A 20,767-nucleotide genomic window follows, 5' to 3' on the forward strand; every position below is an offset into this window, starting at 1 on the left:
TAAAATTTCAATTCTATGATATAAATTTTTAACTAATTCATTCACTTCAGGTTCACTATCAACTTCTTGTGCCGAGTTACTATATATGTTTGATTCAGTTTCCACTTTCTTATCTCTTTCTAAGTCCAGCTCAAGACGTCTTAACTCTAAAACAAATGTATCATAATCTTGTACAGTGTCCAGCTTGTAGAATGAAAGATGCCTAATATCTCTTTTTAAACCTTTATGCATAGTTCTTTTCAAAATTTCAGTATCACTTTGTTTCAAACCATCAAGTTTTATTGCCTTATAAAACAAATACTCAGCTCTTGCGCAAAACCTAGACACTGATTCTTCTGCACCCTGATCCAATGAGTAAAAATCTCTTAATACCTCTACTCGACTTTCCAAACTTCCATAGTTACTGTCTAACCTCACCAAAACTTCTTTAACAGTTGCATTCACACCCAGAAATCTCATTATATCAAATGCCTCGCCTTTCAATGATTTCCGTATACTCATAAGTATCTCATTTTCACTATAGGCATTACTTTCCACCAACATCTCAACTTCAAATTTAAATGTATCCCAATTGACATCACTGTCCGACTCATTTCCGCTGAATGTGGATAATGGCGGGTACAGGTAGGTCTCATGCTCCCACTCCATATCGCTGTCTTCATCAGCAAATTCTGCCATTCTGAACTAAGTTCACTAATGCACTAACATTCACAAAGCTTAATCACAAGTATCACTTATCACTGTTTAACACTAAAGTTACAATGTCCCAGTGTCAAAATGTTCTTTTAAGCACACAAATCACTTCCATAATTCAACTATGTTCACACGCAAGTGTTCACTTGTCACTTTTCACTACAAATAATCACAATATTTGCATGTTTAGCACTTAATTTATCACCCAAAGATCAAATAATTCACTTGATCAATCACTACTTAATGAATTATGTTCCATATGTAGCACCATACAATTATTTCAAATCACAATAGGTACCACTTCTCATCACTAAGTCTTCAACACAAGACCATGCTTTCACCACAACACAAATTAAAAATGTAAAATTCACACTAATAAATCCAAACGGCACAACTGCTGCACCAACTATGATCTCATTTCACAAATCACTTCAAATAAACTCAGTTTCCAAAATGAAATTCACAATTCACTTCATAAGTGTCCCTAACGTACACCATAGTTTCACTTCACACAATCAGTCAAACTCCGGTGATAATGAGTAGATTCAAAATCCTTAATCACTCCGTCTGAATAATCAATAATCTATTTTCACAATACCATGACTTCCAATTTCACACGAATCATCATAAAGTATCACAAACTCATATATTCCATCCATAAGTTGGTATCTATTCAACTCCACTTTGCTTCACTATAAGTGTTCTCTTATTATATTTTCAATACACAATGGTGAATGCCAATGCACATATCAGACAACTCATTCAAGCATTTCAACTTGTAATGTCCCTTTAATTCAATTCAACCCGAACTGTCATGCCGTCCCTTTAACTCACACAATGTTCAATACTGTCCCTTTAACTTAATTCAACATGGATGATCAATACTGTCCCTCTAATTCACACACGTGTTCATACTGTGCCTTTAATTCACATGAAATTCTAAACTGTCCCTTTAATTTCATTCACTTCATCACTAAAGGTGTACCTTTAATTCAAACAAACCAAATCATGACAACTCATAACTATTTAGTCTTTAGATTGTCTTGTTTCTCTTTCCATCAAAAGCAGCTTTCACACTACATACAAATCTATAACCGGTTAAATATTCAATTTAATTTTACCATTTTCCTCGCAAAGAATAATAAATTATATAAGTCAAATTTATTTCTGTCACTGTGTAATTTGCAAATAAAATATTATGAATATTATTATTTATAATAATAATATCAATAATTGTACATGTACATGTTTTCTTTGTGTATTTGTACCATCAAAGTATTTTAAATTTATTTAAAATACAATGATAAATTTCTACAATTCACTCAAAACAATGTTTATTTTGAATGAAATCATTATAGTACCAAAAAATATTTCTAAGTTCAAATAAAATCATTTGAGTACAAAAAAAAATGTTTTCTAAGTTCAAATAAATAAATGTCTTATTAATTTGGCTAATTTAACAGCCACTTATGCACCTAATTGCTACGGTGTCTTTCTAAATACTACAATAGTCTTTGATTAATTAACTATAAAACACAAATACTATCAATCTACATTTATCTAATGTCAAGTACTACTTTTCTAAAGTTTACTACATGTATTTATCTAACTATACTACGGTGTAAGAATATCACATGATAGTGTCACATGACGGTACATATCAATGATGTCACAGAGGGATAACTCCACAATCAACCAATGAGAGCAACGATAATAAATAGAATCCCTGATCACATGACAAGAATGTTAGTCACATGCCGTATGAATGGCGTAGTAATTTTCAATGATTCAATCTAAACAAGTCCCGTACAGGTAAAAGAAATAGTTCCAATTTTAACCTCTTAATTTCAATGAACACATCCAAAAAATGACAAAAGTAATCAAGTACAAAATAAATGCAGAAGGAAATGAATCTCCTAAACCTTGAACATTGCACAATAACCTTGATTTAGGAATTTACACCTGTATGCACTCAGAGGTCTCAAACTAGGTCAAGATCAATATATGTTGTACTGGCAATGTATTGGAACAGCTGATTAATGTAAACAAATAGGTCTTCACAATATTTTCAAAACAGCAGCACTTTAAATGAGTAACATTTGTGGTGAATATTTAAAATATTAAAATGCACTTATGAGGAAGGGATTAATTAGTAATTAAATACCTTTACCAGATTATTATTCATGCAAGTGAAATCTCTCTCTTACTTTACAGAATCAAAATCTCACAGAAATCATATCAAATACCAGAATCTGCAATTTGTTATTTATTTAAAATGCAAAATAGAAATTAAATTGCAAGTTCTAAGCATTTTAGGCAAAATATGGTACTCACAAAATCCAAAACCAGAAACACAGCAAGTCTCTCACAATGGCCACTAAACACAAGTGTCACTACATGTCATTTCACACAACAAATGTTCATCATTTCCGGTATATCCTGGTTTGGTCCCTGCGTCCCTGAATGTCATCCTTGGCATTCCATATATCCATCTGAATTCTAACGTACACATGGGTCAATCTTGGGAATGTGCTAGCTTCCTCGGTATGTTGCATCTCAACGAATGTCCAATAGATCCAGTAACATGTAAATCCAAATTTAAATTCCATGCATGGCATGTTTGTCAAATTGTGTATTGGTTAAATCCTGATATCCCCAGGTTTAAAACTATAGTTATGTTTCCAACAGTGGCAGTTGATCTGTAGTCCACACAAATTTCACTCATCTAATCCATATGAAAAACACACTTTTCACAATAAATCACGTTGGGCGCCATTATAATGGTCTGGCCTTTACCCTGACCTTTATTAAGGTCATATAGTTATAGTGAGTATAAGACCAAGCCGGTCGAGGTTCGTTTTATGTCCTAGTGTGTATAACTAACAAAAGCTGTTTTCCATAGTTTACTCTCTTCGTTTCTATACAGATAAATCGTGAATCAACATGAAGCACGAAGTACGAAGCACGAAGCAACACACTGAAATATAATATGAACAGTAATCAGTTAAATGCATCATCACATTTAGTTATTACAAAAGGTTAAAGAAAAGGTTTATCTCATACAATAATCATGTGCTTAGTGGCCCGTATTAACAAACGACTAATGAGATAAATAACATTTCCTACAAAGATAATACAGTAATGGCAACAACAATAAAACATGTATGACATCAACAACTACAGATACACTTACAAGTTTATGGAACTGAGTGTTCTCACTGTATACATGTCTCTCATCTCTCACCCATGGTGTCTGTTAATCTGGTCACTGTGGTTACTACTGTAAACAATTATGAACACAGTGAAACACATGCAAAGGGTTACTTAAAAGAGCTGCTATCTTGAAATACTGTGATAGAACAGAATTTACCAAACCTTCCAAAAATACAGAATGCACAGCCAATACAACATATTGCAATTAAAAGAATAACACTCTTGAATTCATTTAATACATACCAAACATGGAAATACTTCCAGGAACTAGTTAAAATAATAAAGCTCTAAAAGTGCGCCAAAAGCTGCAATCCTGGCAGATTGCTATTCTCACAAAAACCTCAAATATCAGGGGGAAAGGTAGCAGTCAACACAAAATATGAGAACTGGAGCAGACAACACTTTTTACTAAATGCTGAAATATCCACAGGGCTACAAATATTTATCATTTAAATTGACTTTTTAATTCAACAAGTTAAAAACAAAGTGTGTTTAGCTTTTAACAATTCAAGTAATGCTAATTCTGATTGTATTGGTGTTCGTAAGTGTATAACTAGTTTTTTGGTAACAGAAGCTCTGAAGAAACTATTAACCTAATAAAAAATCCGACCAGCCTACCCTTTTTGGGGGATATGAATCACAAACAAACAAATACTCTCTTTTTCGCCCTTCGTGTTTCACTTAATGTTATTTTTTTCAATAATTGTATATCCCTGCACCTTTTTGTTCTGTTTCCTAATAGCGAGAAATTCCAGACCCTTAAATAACAAACATAAAATAATCAACTTAAATCGATTAAGAATAATTTTAATTAAATATTTAAGCTTCAATAAAGGAAATTGCAAGAAACCTAGTGCTTTCAAGATTATTTTGCAATCTTAAGTAACCTTCAGTGTTACTTCTTCGACAAAGGCTCATATAAAACACAATTGAAAAGACAAAATTTGACCATTCATAGTGCTTTCTGTTTTTATATATATGAATAAAGACAGACAATGGTCACAAAGTTTATTCCGACAGTGTACATCGTCAACAACACATGTATTAATAATAATAATCAATGTCAACGTGTATGCATTGTGACAAACAATGTATTATTTATCAACAATTACGTAATTGTCGAGATACAGAGACAATTACGGTACGAATACCAGTCAATTGAAGACAATATATGCCAGAACTCGCTCAATATCAATCAAACTTGGCCAATATAAACAAAAATCGGCTTATATAAGTTTCCTCCGATTTGATTGGCTACAAAACTCGCCATATATAGGATTTGAGAAATGGGCCATTTTCTTTGGCTGTCAAAACTCGTCTGATATGAGAAATATGCTGGATTTTTTTAAAGGTAGCCATTTTGTTTTCCGTTTTCCGAACGTTTTGAAAAAAATTGTGCTTCGTATAAACTTACATGGAATACTTGAACCTATTGAATGATAAAACCACTTTGTACGATTTATATTACAGTTGTATTAAACCCGTTGGTGGATTTTAAGACTATTTTGATTTTGTACACCGACAAAATGGACGACGAAGGTGTAACATTTGACGTTTTGGCAAACGATTAACGAAATTAAGACGAAAAGACATGCTTCCTTACAATGTACGATGCTTTATTCATAAGTATGTGCAATTTCACTTTAAGGATGCATGTCAAAGTCAGCAAAGTCAAGTCTAGAAAAGCAGACACCATGAATTAATAAGGGATAAATACGGCTTCAATGTGAAAATGGTAATAGTTAATTAATAAAATACTAGACAAATGACTAGGCCAATATGAACTCACCTAATTAATAACATTATAGTACAAACGAGTAGATATACCAAAAAAATGCGTAACAACAAATCGTGTTATTATTGAAATTTATTTAGAGGATACCATCTTTGCCAGCTTATTTACTTTGGGAGGATCTTTTACAAATAGACATAGTTTAATAAGCTTTCTTCTATTATTTGATTGCAACAATTAAAACTATTTAAACACAAACGCTTTTTTGGAATATATGATGGACTCACACAGACAACTTGAAATTCATCTTCAATATCGTTTGAATTATAACATCTTTTGTTTCGTACAACACTATTTATAACATATCTACCGGTTTAAATATGAAGTCGGTGCAAAGTCGAAGTCTACAAAAGAAAATTCGTAAACTTTTGGGCAAAATTACTTTCATATTCAAGACCAGTCTTAAAATTCTATAAATATCGTATACTGTGCTCATTTCTCAAGAACCATACCATTCTTGCCAAAATGTATCGTGTATTCTACATCTGAAAACTCCTATAAATATATTAAAATCACTTTTCTGAATATCATCATTAACATAACAAAAATCAAAATCATTTAATACCATCCTTATTGTATACACCCAATGACGACAACCTTTATGACAATCATAATTAAACTTAGCTTGCATATATAATTATAATATTAACAGTTTTAGCAACGTTAAAGGCCTAGTTTAATCCTTCTATAAGCCCCCCCCCAAAAAAAAAAAAAAAAAAAAAATCAAAAAAAAAAATCACAACTTCTGTGTATTGATCTTAATCTTATTGCATAATTGACTTATCAGATCTCTGATCTGAATAACCTGATGTGCAATTTCGAGGTTTTATTAAAGAAATGGACCCTAAATGGCCCATTGCAATAAGCAGGAGATGCACAGCAGGGGATTGTCATGCAAAACATTCCTTAAACTAGGCCTTTAAGACTTCATGACAATTTACACATATATCGTTGAATACAATGGGTATATACCTAATTTGCAATTAAACGTATTGAGCAAAAAGTATATTATGGATATAAATATATTTTGTAAAACCATGCTTTTGTGACAATACTGATACAAGAGTTAAAAAACGTATTGCAGTTTGCATTTGTGCATATACAAATAAAAACAAATTATACGCTGATGATTGACAATTTAAAAACAGTGAAAAATACAAAAATGCCATTAAAAATGCTTTTTCATTGTTTGAAACAATGGAATTACTTTTTTATAATTGACAAATCTCTATAAATCACCGGAAAGCATTACATAAACTAAAATAATGGTGATTGCAATCTACGCTGCCAAGCTACATATAGATATACACCTACACATGCGTATCATCCTTCTGCTTTTCGGCATGCCTTTCGTGACATCCCAATAAACGAATCTCGTTTTGCCTGTAATAGTAAATCATAAGGATGTCAAATAAACAATGTATCGTTCCGGATGTTAAGGCAAGATACAACTAAATCGCAAGCTTATACATTAACATCGTGCGATTGTCAGGTCATCTGCTAAAATGGAGTATCAGAACAAAAACACGTTTTCTCTTTTATATATATATATATATATATCGGGTAAGGTAACAGGGTAGCTTCGGTTAATTGGAAGACATATTAACGATATAAAGCATATTACGGGTGCATTTAAGTCTGTTGTTTTTAGTATTTTGCAAACGAAACTACTGTGAAAAGCCCAGTATCACAACATTCAACGATACAACCATGTTTATGGGTACTTGAAAAATGGCACAGAGACATCCAACGAGAGACATACAAGTTCACCATTCAACAACGATATATTACATAAAAGGTTATGCATAAAATGCATCTTTATTATTAAACATTAAATGTGTTACCGCGTATAATCGGCCTGCAAAACAGAAGTTCATAAACATCCAAAGTTCGCCCTAAAGCAGACCTACCATTAATACATTCTGTATAACCTTCGATCTGGTATGAGATAGTATACACTTGCTAGATTTGTACATCTCGTTCAGTTGGAAATACGTAGATCTATAGGATTCTAGGCAATCCTGACGTGCTGCCTGAAAATGTGGCACATATAGGTCAAGTTAAACATATGTGCTAGTAAGTGTAAAGCAAATAATGAATATTCATTTTTGACTTATAACAGTATAATGCAATTTTAGTCAATTGTCAATTTAAAGTTGTAATGTACCTCGAATTATGAGGATGCAATTATTTTTATATTACTTCATCCAATAAGATTGGATTAAAAGAATCAATTGTGTAGCTATTTGCAACATCCGCTTCAGTGCTTTCAGTGCTTTGTATTCAAACTTCGACAAAACAGAAAATACACGTACTACTTGATTGTCGTTTTCTTTCTCCTCAGACTGTTCGTTCTTACTTCCATCAATAACGTCCAGATTGTCCTAGAATGGTTAATGGTTGCACGTGGCAATATACTCACATATACTGACAATAATTGAAAATGGTCATAAACGTATGTGTCATATCGTAGTGAAAGAACAGTGAATAGGTGTTTTGAAAACCGTTGAACACGTGACATCAGTACCAACTAAATAATTACACGTTTAAGTACTGAGATTTGTCTTAGGCGTTTATCCAAGAAAAGCTTTGGTATTAATTTATTTATGGCCGATACCATACATTACTTATCAGTTTAATTGAAATACACTTTGGCATACTCTATATAAGAATGACATCGATGAAAACCGCGTATATGTTCATGGTGATTGAAAATTGTCAGAGAATCTTGTTGTTGTTTTTTGTAAATCCATGGTTGTGTGCTTTTACATATACTTATGTAAGCTATGTTTTCCCCACCCCAGATAAGTAGATCCAACTCTTTGCCTACGGGCAAAGATAAAAAGTACCCATATGGAACGTTTTTACTACGCACAAAAGAGTTCCAGCGAAAACAATATATGTTTACAATGTTATGTTTTACTTAGATTGGACAAAAAGAATCTAACATGGCCGCTCTTATAGGTAGGTTATACCTATAGATAGGTTCATCCCTACTCCCCCGCAGAGTGTTCTGTTGAAACTCGGTAAACACCGTTTCCGAAAAAAAACTACGTTCGGTTTTGTATTAACGTTTTTACACTCTCGGCCATGGAAAACACCAAAAATCCCTCATCAATACTGCGGCATGTGGTTTTGAATGGGCAACTTAAACACGTAGAATTGATTGCGACAACTGATCAACAATAACATATTCTTAACATTCATACTATTATTTTCGTACTCCATCGAGTCTTATAATGCAATTTAAATGATCAAGTGTATGTCGGTAAATATTTGAAATAAATTGAATGGAATATTGTTTCATCGTATGCAGGATAAACTGTGTACATGTGTTCACCCTTTTCATTTAACTGTGATTTAATTGTGATGCTGTAATGGTAATGTTTTAGCACTATTATTATTATTATTATTATTATTATTGTTATTATTATTATTATTATTAGTAGTAGTAGTAGTAGTAGTAGTAGTAGTAGTAGTAGTAGTAGTAGTAGTAGTAGTAGTAGTAGTAGTAGTAGTAGTATTATTATTATTATTATTATTATTATTATTATTATTATTATTATTATTATTATTATAATTATTATTATCATTAATTATTATTATTATTATTATCATTATTATTATTATTATTATTATTATTATTATAATTATTTTTATTATTATTATCATTATTGTTATTATTATTATTATCATAATTATTATTATTATTATTATTATTATTATTATTATTATTATTATTATCATTATTATTATTATCATTATCATTACTATTATTATAATTATTATTATAATTATTATTATTATAATTATTATTATTAATGACATACATGAACTTCCGTCGTCCGGAACTGGTGCTCCAGACGCTGGAATACGTCATCAAAGAGAATTAGCTGCTCGAATTGATAGATCTCCGGCCGAAGTGAACCAGGGGGTAACAAGAACCAGTCTGGGTTGTCCGTCTGGTTCCCGGCAATCTCCTGCTTGCATTGCATACAGCAGGACAACAGTAGCGAATATCGGGGTTCCACTTCCGGACACTAGAGAGGTAATGAAGCGAAATGGTAGTAGCGTAATTAAGATAGTCCTACCATATTTAAGTAAAAGTTAGATTACGTGAGGTAACATTTCAATGATCAAGAATGGGGGGGGTGCTGGGCGTACGGAACGAGCCTTTCTTGATCATTACAATATTACTTTAGGTCATCGTACTGTTTTAGAATACTACCTCTTTGCAAAAACTGACACAGGGAGTGTGTATCGGATGAGTGGCAGTAGGCGGACCTTAAAACACACGCGAAAGTAGAAATTCTTAAAGATTAAGTCTAGTACTTAATGATTTTTTATCCGTATTTCATTGGCTGAAAATGTCGGTTGTATTCTTAGATAGATAGGCGTCTTATAAACCCGTTCACCTTCAAGTTACAGATTGATTCTCGGTTGTCTATATGAGTTGTATCATTTGAAAAAGGATTTTGGGTGCAGATTAAGATGATGCCAAAAAAAACGTTCTAAATTAAATTCTGCATCACTGTGTAGGGTACACATGTTATGCACGCTAGCACTATCCTTTCTGTTATAGTTAGATGACATGAAGTCAATTCTTAATGAATACTAATGGTCGGAGTGAGTGTAGCAGTACTTAGCGTGGCGGTAGGCGGACCTTTAAACACGAAAGGTGAGATTCTTAATGAATTAACCCAGTACAAAATGGTTGCCTATCTGCAATTTGATCAGTACTCAATATTGATCTTATCCTTATCCTTAGACATGCCTCAGTTATTCCATTTTGCCTATTGGTCCACTTAAAATACACGCCATTCAAATCACCAAATTTCAAATCTTTGATTTAAATTTAATCTTAGCTGCTTTTGAATTCAGCCCCTGGATAATTCAGCAAGCCTATATTACTGTTCAGCATGTTCTTTTATGCTTGGGTTTATGTTATCACTCAGTCGTACAGTAAATCGCGCTATTTCGTAATCGTTGGGACATTGGGAAATACTTCGAGATTACGGACATAACCGAAATACAAAAGTGTATAATTAAACCAGCATAGTACGATATAAACAGAAGTTTAAGGTAACCGATTTCGACAAAGCTAGTTTCGACTTTATATAAATTTGGTTTGACCTCACTGAAATCGTAGACATTTTAAGCATGGCCTAATTGGGAACATACGTACTCCCTCGAGTCTGATAATGGCCAGTCTTGGCCGATCTGGCTTGTCGTCCGGGAAATATAACAGCAACTCTGAAAAATATTACTAAAACATATAAAATAGTTATAAACGGAATAGAATAATTAATTTATCAAGTAATGTTTTACATTTTAGGAATCACTACATTGAAACAGAGGAATTCAGGAACGATCGAAAAACGTTTAGTCTGTCATAGGCGTATTGTTTGGGTATAAAGGTTTATATAATGTGTTAGCGTTTCGATAATTATTATTGTGAACAAATATTGATCAAATATTTCTTCGTGGGATGTTTTTCAATTCCTTAGCACACTAAAACAGGTAGCAAGCGCTATATGTTTAAAGATGCACTCTTACTCCCAAGTAAAATTTACCAATATAAATACAAATGTTAAAATAAACCAAGAAGGATGGATAAATGTCGAAAATAATGGTTCTTATGAAGAAAACCGAGTTTAATTGGAAAGAAAGGTGCAGAATACACTACACGGTATTTCTTCCTTAAAAGACAATAGTAAATCAGAGTAAATCTTTTATTATTCACCAATCATTTAATATTTTTGCGTTTTCAATAAAAACACGGTTACAGTTTTGTTATCAGTGAATAAAAGTTACCATAAATGTATTATTTACTAAATAGTGCAAGGATTAGCACTCAAAATGTATGTTTGTTGTACATGTGTATGTATTAATTTTGAATAAGAGTGTCGTCTTAAGTTTTGCAACAATATATCTGATTTTTTTACCTTCCCCACCCTCTTGTATGTTAACGAAAATTCTGATGGAATTTGACCCACACAATTTGAACTTTACATCACTTTTTACCCAAATTATTTTCGTATCATTTAAAAGGGTTTTGTGTGAAGAAATTGAAAATGACCGAAATATTATAACAAAAAAACAACAACAGATTTGTGCTTTCAGCTCAATAGGTATAGTCTTTTAACGTCCAAATTCAGCTGAAATAAAGATAAATAGTGCATTTGTAACCACGGTACTTTCTTCCGTTACACTTCAAACATACCGCGGGACAATACAAAATCTCGTTTTAATGAATATGCATGAGGCAAGGGAGACAACGTTCTTCTAATGAACTCGCAACTTACAATTAAATATTTTTTCCATAACCGTGTAGTGTCATTAGCCTCGATTGCCTTGTGAATGGACTGCTGACAATGCTTATTGTACTGATGAGGCGGACGTTTCAATTCCGGCAATTACCAGAATATTTTTATACGGGAAAACATCTGGTACCTTGTGGGACCAATGAAACTGCCTCATTTATTATTTATGATTACGAGATTTCCTATCCAATTTCCCCATGGTACACAACGAAGCATAACGTAGTAATTTAACGGGGTATCCGACGATGCTGTTTTCGCGGAAGCACGAGAACCACGGGTTGGTCGAATTAATTGAAAATGTTTTTAAATAAGATTGTTTTCCGAAAGGTGCTACATTTTTTTTTCCATTTTGAATACTTGGGGAAAACCCTTATAAGTATGAAAACGGAGGAAATTCTGAGAGAACATATCGGTTCATTGATGATTGATTTTCAGCAATACATTAACTAATGGGAAACTGAGTCTTGTTATTGTTGTTAATGAATTATGACATGGATGTTATTAATATAAAATGGAACTTGGCTCACATAGCCAAAGCAGGTCATGATTTATTTTCAATATTAAATTTTACTAGGAACTAACGATGGATATGTTGATATTGACCTTATCGGAAATATCTAGGTTCATATTCGCTTAAAGCAATGAGCGTCATTACGTAGGTTTTTATTTTATTTTTGTTTTTATCAGCGTTTTCCGGCTCGGAAAATGAGCTTGCTAGAACGATGATACACAGTCGAACCTCGTTGGTTCGAACTCCCAGGGACCGGCGAAAATACCTCGAGCCTCGAAAGATTTGAGCCAAGCAGGAATGCTTAACTTCAGTTTAAAGAAATCGGTCATTAACATCCAGTTCGAGGCAACAAGGAATTCGAGCCAAACGCGTTCGAGCCAACGGGGTTCGACTGCATGTGTATAAAGTGTTTGTGAGCTCGTGTACCAAGTTTCATGTTTTGAAATTTGGTAGTAATATCCGGCGACATCTCGGTTGTGTCCGCCATTAGTAAAAGTAGTTCGTATAATTGATAATGATTATGTTAATTAATTGTAGTGTATTTTTAATGTCTTAGTTCAAGTTAATTCCCAGTAAATGTATTATTGCATAAATCATGTATATTCATGTCAAGTCAATAGGCTTAACTGTTAAATTGAAATTACTACGCGATCTACTGACAGCGTAGTTAAATGTCAAGAATTCTGACATTGTAAACCGTAGATATACATCCAAAGTGGTTTTCGAAGTTAAATGGTCGAAGTGCTCCGATTGTTCCGGTAAGTTGTTTTTTTGCGCGCAGCCTTTAATGAACACCAAAGGTATGCTAAATGTCATTTTCCACTAAAACGAGCGAGTCGAAAAAGCAGTAAGATTCACCTTTAACCGAGCAGTGTTTACAGAGGGCCAATCCACATACACGGCAATTATGTTTCCTCTTACTCCCGAGTCTCTTTCCGCAGCCACGACATTCTGTGACCCCACTGTCCAGCTGTAGAAAACAAGTTGGAAGATTTTACTATTTCAAATACTTAACTATTAAGTCCAATTGATACCATTGTCTCAAACCCTGTTTAAATGATCGCCCGTTGTACGTGTGAGAGTGCGGGGTGTGTGTATAGTTCGAACTTAATTATTAACCAGCGGTCATGTATTATTTTGTGCTTTTAACGTGCTATTTTTCAAATTTATATGGAGAAGAAAGGACAAACATCAGCCTTATACATTTTACACAAACATGGCTGGAGTATACGTGGTGCGTAGGCGTCTGATATTTAATGAATGCTCAACATCATGCGTAATATGTCATCCCAAGAGAATATTCCCGTGCTCCAGGTAAATTCATTAATTCACTAGGCAATAGCTTTCACTATCATACAATCTGTATGTAATGTTATGAAAGAAATATTTGATGCATAAGATAAATCATACGTGCACCATGAATAGTGTTACATTGCATATTAATTACATATTTAAAACCTTACTGGTTTTAATAGCTACCACCTCCAACGTTCGCTAGTGTATGGTTACATATTTACATAATGTCACTAAATATTTACATTTTGCAAACGTAGTGTTAAACAAACGATACATCAGTGAGGTTAACTTGTTAACAAATCACATTCTTTTCTTTCTCTTACATTATATTTAAGTGGCACACCTACTTAACTATGGCTATGGAAGCGTATATCGTATACACGGAATATACGATAATCTAGTTTTATCAAGTCGTTTTACGTGGTCTTGACGGATCATGCAATATTTTACCAAAAGTTTGCCGATTTTTTTTCAGTTACAAACAGAACAGTTTATGTTGAATTTATTCTGTCCATTTCTTAAATAAAAATAAGAAAACGTGAAGTTCATTATAAATTAAATCTACATAACGCAATTAACCTTATGTGTCGACAAACAAAGTCAACATATCGAGTAAATAAGAGGATGAAATAAATTTTATAAAATGTATTATATCTCTACAAGTCGACATAAAAAAATCGACAAGACCGCATGATCACTTCATCAGTATGTGCGATATACGCTTCCATACTTTACATTTTCGATACAAATTTACGTCAAATTCTTTCTCAACACGAACAAATTCCATATAATTGTTGGATTGTGTGAACACCCAACTCCTAAAGGCTTTAAATGTGGGTTTCGGTGTCTTTCCCGAAGTAAGTTTGGCTTATATAAGTTTGATATATTTTTTAATATTCTATGCATATTATTTTCTCAAACAATGAAATAAAGAAATATTTCAGGGGGGGGACTCGGGGCTTGACCTTCTTCGAAATTTCAAATTCTACCCATTATTCTGTTGTTTTTGCTTTACTGTGTTTCGCGTCTCACGTTGACAAAACATGCTACGTCTAGTTGACATTTTTAACCTAACTGTGTAAACATCACACAGCGTGATATATATAATAAAGCCGAAGTTCCATGCATTTTTTTTTTTCGCCACACCTTCGCACAAACATCCTCGTTCGTCTATGCTAAATTTAATAAAGCATATAACAAGACCAGGCAAAATTAATGTTATGACTCAACATGGCATGTTACAAGATCAGGCAAAAATAATGTTAAAACTCAACATGGCATGTAACTTGACCAGGCATAAATAATGTTAAGACTCAACATGGCATGTAACTTGACCAGGCATAAATAATATTAAGACTCAACATGGCATGTAACAATACCAGACAAAATGAATGTAATACTCAACATGGCATGAAACATGACCAGTCAAAATTAATGCTAAGACTCAACATGGCATGTAACATGACCAGGCAAAATGAATGTAATACTCAACATGGCATGTAACATGACCAGACAAAATGAATGTAATACTCAACATGGCATGTAACATGACCAGACAAAATGAATGTAATACTCAACATTGCATGTAACATGACCAGGCAAAATGAATGTAATACTCAACATGGCATGTAACTTGACCAGGCAAAATGAATGTAATACTCAACATGGCATGTAACATGACCTGGCAAAATGAATGCTTAGACTCAACATGGCATGTAACATGACCAGGAAAAATGAATGCTTAGACTCAACATGGCATGTAACATGACCATGCATAAATAATGTTAAGACTCAACACGGCATGTTACTTGACCAGACAAAATGAATGTAATACTCAACATGGCATCGAACCTGTCCAGGCAAAATTATTGTTAAGACTCAACATGGCATGTAACATGACCAGGTAAACATTGTTGTTAAGACTCAACATGGCATATAACTTGACCAGGCAAAATTATTGTTAAGACTCGACATGGCATATAACATGACCAGGTAAAACTTTATGTTAGGACTCGACATGGCATGTAACATGACTGGACAACCATTAATGTCAACACTAAATTTACATGTAACTTTTTAAGGCAATATTAATGTTAACTTCAATATGGCATCTAACATTACCAGGAAATATTAATGTCAAGACTCGATATGACTATATATCATGACAAGGCAATATTAATATTAACACTCAATATGTCATATAACACAACCAAGCATCAGTAATGTTAATATTCAACATGACCAGACAAATTTATTGTTAAGACTCAACATGGCATATAACATGACCAGGTAAAACTTAATGTTAAGACTCACTTTGACATGTGACATGACCAGGCAAAACTAATGTTAAGACTCGATATGGCATGTAACATGACTAGACAACATTAAAGATAACACTGAATACTGCATGTAACATTACCAGGCAATATTTATGTAAACGCTCAATATGGCATATACCACGATCAGGCAATATTAAGATGGCATGCGGTTATTGTCTTATATTTAATCCTACTTCCTATTGCCTTTGCATATGGCATTATACCAACAATAAAGTTAGGTATAACATTCCTGACTGTTAGATAAATCTTGCCAGACTTTTGAATATTGCCTGCCAGAATGTAAAACTATTGCCTGCCAGAATGCTACATAATGCCTCCCTTAATGTTAAAAATAATCTGCCAGAATCTTGAATACCAGAATATTGTCTGCCAGAAAGTTACATAATTCCTCCCTCAATGTCAAATATATTACCTGCCAGAATGTTGACTTTTGCCAGCTTGGGACTGAAAGAATCTTCCGGAGTTCCGTGAGCGCCATCATTGTGTCAGAGGTCCCCACCGCCTTACTAAAGCCGTCTATGAGCCGTTGGCACTCCTTGTATATGTCCACTGTCAGTCTGAAGAAATACATGTTTATTATGTATGTATATTTCATATAGGATAATTGTAAGTAAGGTTATGGAATAGTAACCGTAGTAAGTAGAGAATGATACTATCACATTTAACTTACTTCGAACCCCGTTGGCTCGAACTTCTAGGGACCGGCGAAAATAACTCGAGCCTTGGATGCTTCGAGCCAAGCGGGAATTCTTACCTTTAGTATTTAGAAATGGGTCCTTAACACCAAGTTCGAGCCAACGAGGAATTCGAGCCAACAAAAGTCGAAAAGTCGATATATATCTGTTCACGTTATCAATTGTAACATATACGGTATATTTTTGCTGTTGTTTTAAATTGAATTCAAACCACTATTAAGTAGGAAATATACGATGAACATCTACCCAAGAACGTCTTCTAAAATAAGACACATTAAGAGTTTACGCAAATACATGAATATCATATTAAGCGTGCTTAAATGTCCCGTTGCAAATAATTAAGCTTTAGTATAGTTAAGTAAGTGATAAAGTCATAACCCCGCCACCATACTTACTGGTCCCTCCAAAATCTCCGAATAGTAGCACACTTTTCCTTTTGAAGAACAAGATCACAGGTTAGCTGACGCTGTTCCTCTCTGTCCTTTCCCCTATACTCGAGAAAGTAGTCCGTTACTGACCGCGTTACACCTAGTAGGCAGACAGACCGCTCCTCGTAGCACGACATGCACACCTGGGTTATGGTATAATAATAGTATGGTGGCGTGTAACCTTTGAATGAAGGCAATGTTCGGCACCGATGGAGTATATTAGAGATAGGTCAGCATATTGTATAATTCAATTGCTAGAACCAAACACGAAAGTGAACGGGGAAATAGTTTAAACAAAACTTTGGGAAATCGTCGATCAATCAAAATATACAAGATTACCCTAAAATTGCCTTTCCTTCCTAAACAGAACAAGGTAAAGCACTCGGGGTAAGCCATTTACCTTTGCAAGAACTCCAAACGGGTCAAACTGGGCCATCACATTCAGGCGGCGAAAATACTGGAGACATGGTCGACAGAACACATCCCCACATCTGGGTAAGTAAAAAAGTAAGTATGAGGAAATACGTTTTTATTTTCATTGATGATGGTGATGATGATGATGATGATGATGATGATGTTGCTGCTGCTGCTGTTGATGCTGCTGCTGTAACTATTGTTGCTGCTGTGATGATGATGATTATGACAATGTTGCTGCTGCTGTTGCTGCTGCTAGTGCTTCTGCTGCTGCTGCTGCTGCTGCTGATGATGATGATGATAATGATGATGATGATGATGATGAGGATGATGATGATGATGATGATGATGATGATGATGATGATGATGATGATGATGATGCTGTTGAAGCTGCTGTTGTTGATGCTGCTGCTGTTGATGCTGCTGCTGCTGCTTCTGCTGCTGCTGTTCATGCTGCTGCTGCTGATGTTCATGCTGCTGCTGCTGCTGCTGCTGCTGCTGCTAATGCTAATGCTGTGGTGAATTGGAGGAGGAAGAGGATAATGAGAATAATGAGGAAAGTGGGAAGAAAAAAATGCGCAGTCGTGATGCAACCACCATTTATCTTACCTCGTACAGTGATGAGGACGCCGGAAACTTGGAAACCCAAACACGATTCCACAGGCCTTGTTCTGACAACAGGTTCTAGTGGCCACGTCCACATAGTGACTTCGAGTAATCGCCGCATGGTATTCTGGAGATAAAACATATGGACTGTTAGACGAATAACCGGTTGCTAGAAAATCCTTTTTTGGATGACATACGACTAGTTCTGACAGTAGGATATGGTTGCTGTGTCCATGTAATGGATGTGTGTTATAGTCACGTTTCGGGGTCAACACGATTCAAATACAGCGCTTCTTTCATTTATCAAACTTGTTGAAATATTTTGACACATTTTTTTATGCTGAGGAAATCCGAGTACTTTATAAACGCCTTTCTCTCAATACATATGCAAAGAGGTCAAATTACCTTCCTTCATACTGCATTGTGCATGGCAAAAATCCGCAATATCAAACCAAGCGTAAGTGAATTTTAGATTGCCAAAAGATACTATAAACTTCATGTATAACAAAATGCTAGTGTTATACCGATGAACGACATCTGAAACGTTGTAAAGACAAACTCCGGGCTTGACTCGGTAGATGAAGACCCACCAGTAGATATAGACCCACCAGTAGATGAAGACCCACCAGTAGATATAGACCCACCAATAGATGAAGACCCACCAGTAGATATAGACCCACCAGTAGATGAAGACCCATCAGGAGATGAAGACCCACCAGTAGATGAAGACCCACCAGTAGATGAAGACCCTCCAGTAGATGAAGACCCACCAGGAGATGAAAACCCACCAGGAGATGAAGACCCACCAGTAGATGAAAATCCACCAGGAGATGAAGACCCACCAGTAGATGAAGACCCACCAGGAGATGAAGACCCACCGGTAGATGAAGACCCACCAGGAGATGAAGACCCACCAGTAGATGAAGACCCACCTGGAGATGAAGACCCACCTGGAGATAAAGACCCACCAGTAGATGAAGACCCGCCAGTAGATGAAGACCTTCCAGTAGATGAAGACCTTCCAGGAGATGAAGACCCACCAGGAGATGAAGACTCACCTGGAGATGTAACCCATCAGTAGATGAAGACCCACCAGTAGATGAAGACCCAACAGGAGTTGAAACCCACCTGGAAATGAATACCCACCAGTAGATGAAGACCCACCAGTAGATGAAGACCCACTAGGAGACGAAGACCACCTGGACATAAAGACCCACCAGGGGATAAAGACCCACCAGTAGATAAAGACCCACTAGGAGGTGAAGACCAACCAGGAGATAAAGACCCACCAGTAGATGAAGACCCATCTAGAACACTTAACATGGGGCATGAGCTAGAACACTAAACATGTGGCATGAGCTGGAACACTAGACATGAGGCAGGAGCTAGAACACTTAACATGGGGCATGAGCTAGAACACTAAACATGAGACATGAGCTTGAATACTAAACGTGAGGCATGCATGTATTGACGCGTCTTGTTTGTATTCAATATTATTGGTAAAATATTGCTTATGTTAGAATAGTAGGAAGTATTTTATTTTTACACGTTTTCAAAAGAGAGAGAGAGAGAGAAAGATCTTACCTTTAGAACTGATGTCAAGTTCAATCTCTGACTGAATATCACTCTTGTCTTCTTCCATAGCTTCTGCGTAAATTCAAAGTTTTATCACAACTTTACACATCCTTCGCTTTAATATTTAAAACATTTCTTTTTACATCCTTTTGAAGGGGAATTGCAGTTATTCAGTTATTCCCTCTGCTTATTCATCCCAATTATTTAAATATCGTGCAACCTTCAGGCATAATTACAATGTATTTGTAACATACAGACATGTGAATCACTTTATTTTACATTTTGTTTGGTGTGCATGGTTGACCGAGTTAAACCACGAAATAGGAAAAAGGTTTAAACTCGAATCTTTTTTATTAATTAAAATATTGTAATCACTTTTGTACTTCAAGAATGAGATAATTTATCAAGTTGTTCATCATTGTTAAAGGTGTTTTATTACCAGTATTATAAACCATCACAAACAGATATAAAAGACGGAGTGTGACTTTTGTGGGTATCTGAAACCTATAAACTAAGATCTAACTATTTTATTCCTGGACTTTAGATAAAACTTCAGCGTCGAACTCTACTCTAGAACCACTATACTTCCAGGTAAAGTGTCAATTTGAGCTTGTAATTTAAGCCAATTCATCGTCTTGCGATTAAATTTATTAAGGTTATTCACCCCTGATGACTTACAGATACTTTTATAAAGACCAATAATATAATGTTAGTATTGGATGCCCTATACCGTATAGGGTTATAAACATTGATAAACACGTGTTTATTCATGGTCTTCGATGTCGAAATAACTATGTTTTAAATTAATTTCGCTCAAACAATTCATTGGTTCTCAGGGGCGGATCCAGGAACTCACGTTAGAGGGGGCGTAACATAGGGGCA

General features: G+C 34.7%; 1 protein-coding gene across 2 annotated transcripts; it reads right to left on the minus strand.

Annotated features, from left to right (window-relative positions):
- Positions 1-4,900: 4,900 nt before the first annotated feature.
- Positions 4,901-20,389, minus strand: LOC128219528 (uncharacterized). 2 transcript variants are annotated; one of them, XM_052927339.1, is made up of 11 exons: positions 19,895-20,389; positions 18,314-18,437; positions 17,691-17,781; positions 17,258-17,433; positions 16,580-16,724; positions 13,391-13,502; positions 10,884-10,951; positions 9,529-9,738; positions 8,017-8,082; positions 7,609-7,731; positions 4,901-7,081 (listed from the first exon to the last, which is right to left on the minus strand). In XM_052927339.1, exons 1-11 carry the CDS (start codon positions 19,950-19,952, stop codon positions 7,022-7,024), a joined length of 1,233 nt encoding a protein of 410 aa, XP_052783299.1. In that variant the 5' UTR covers positions 19,953-20,389; the 3' UTR covers positions 4,901-7,021. The 2 variants fall into 2 exon arrangements, with proteins under 2 accessions (XP_052783299.1, XP_052783298.1); XM_052927338.1 differs by having other exon boundaries at positions 8,014-8,082.
- Between the last annotated feature and the right edge of the window lie 378 nt (positions 20,390-20,767).

The sequence above is a fragment of the Mya arenaria genome, chromosome 15 (assembly GCF_026914265.1).
Source record: "Mya arenaria isolate MELC-2E11 chromosome 15, ASM2691426v1".
NCBI lineage: Eukaryota > Metazoa > Mollusca > Bivalvia > Myida > Myidae > Mya > Mya arenaria.

Excerpts from the sequence above, each read along its gene's own strand:
- LOC128219528 (XM_052927338.1), bottom strand. The coding sequence starts at position 19,952 with ATGGAAGAAGACAAGAGTGATATTCAGTCAGAGATTGAACTTGACATC. Across the intron at positions 7,732-8,013 it reads AAGAAAACGACAATCAAGTA|GCAGCACGTCAGGATTGCCT; the intron begins GTACGTGTATTT and ends CCACATTTTCAG. Across the intron at positions 7,082-7,608 it reads TTATACAGAATGTATTAATG|GCAAAACGAGATTCGTTTAT; the intron begins GTAGGTCTGCTT and ends TTACTATTACAG.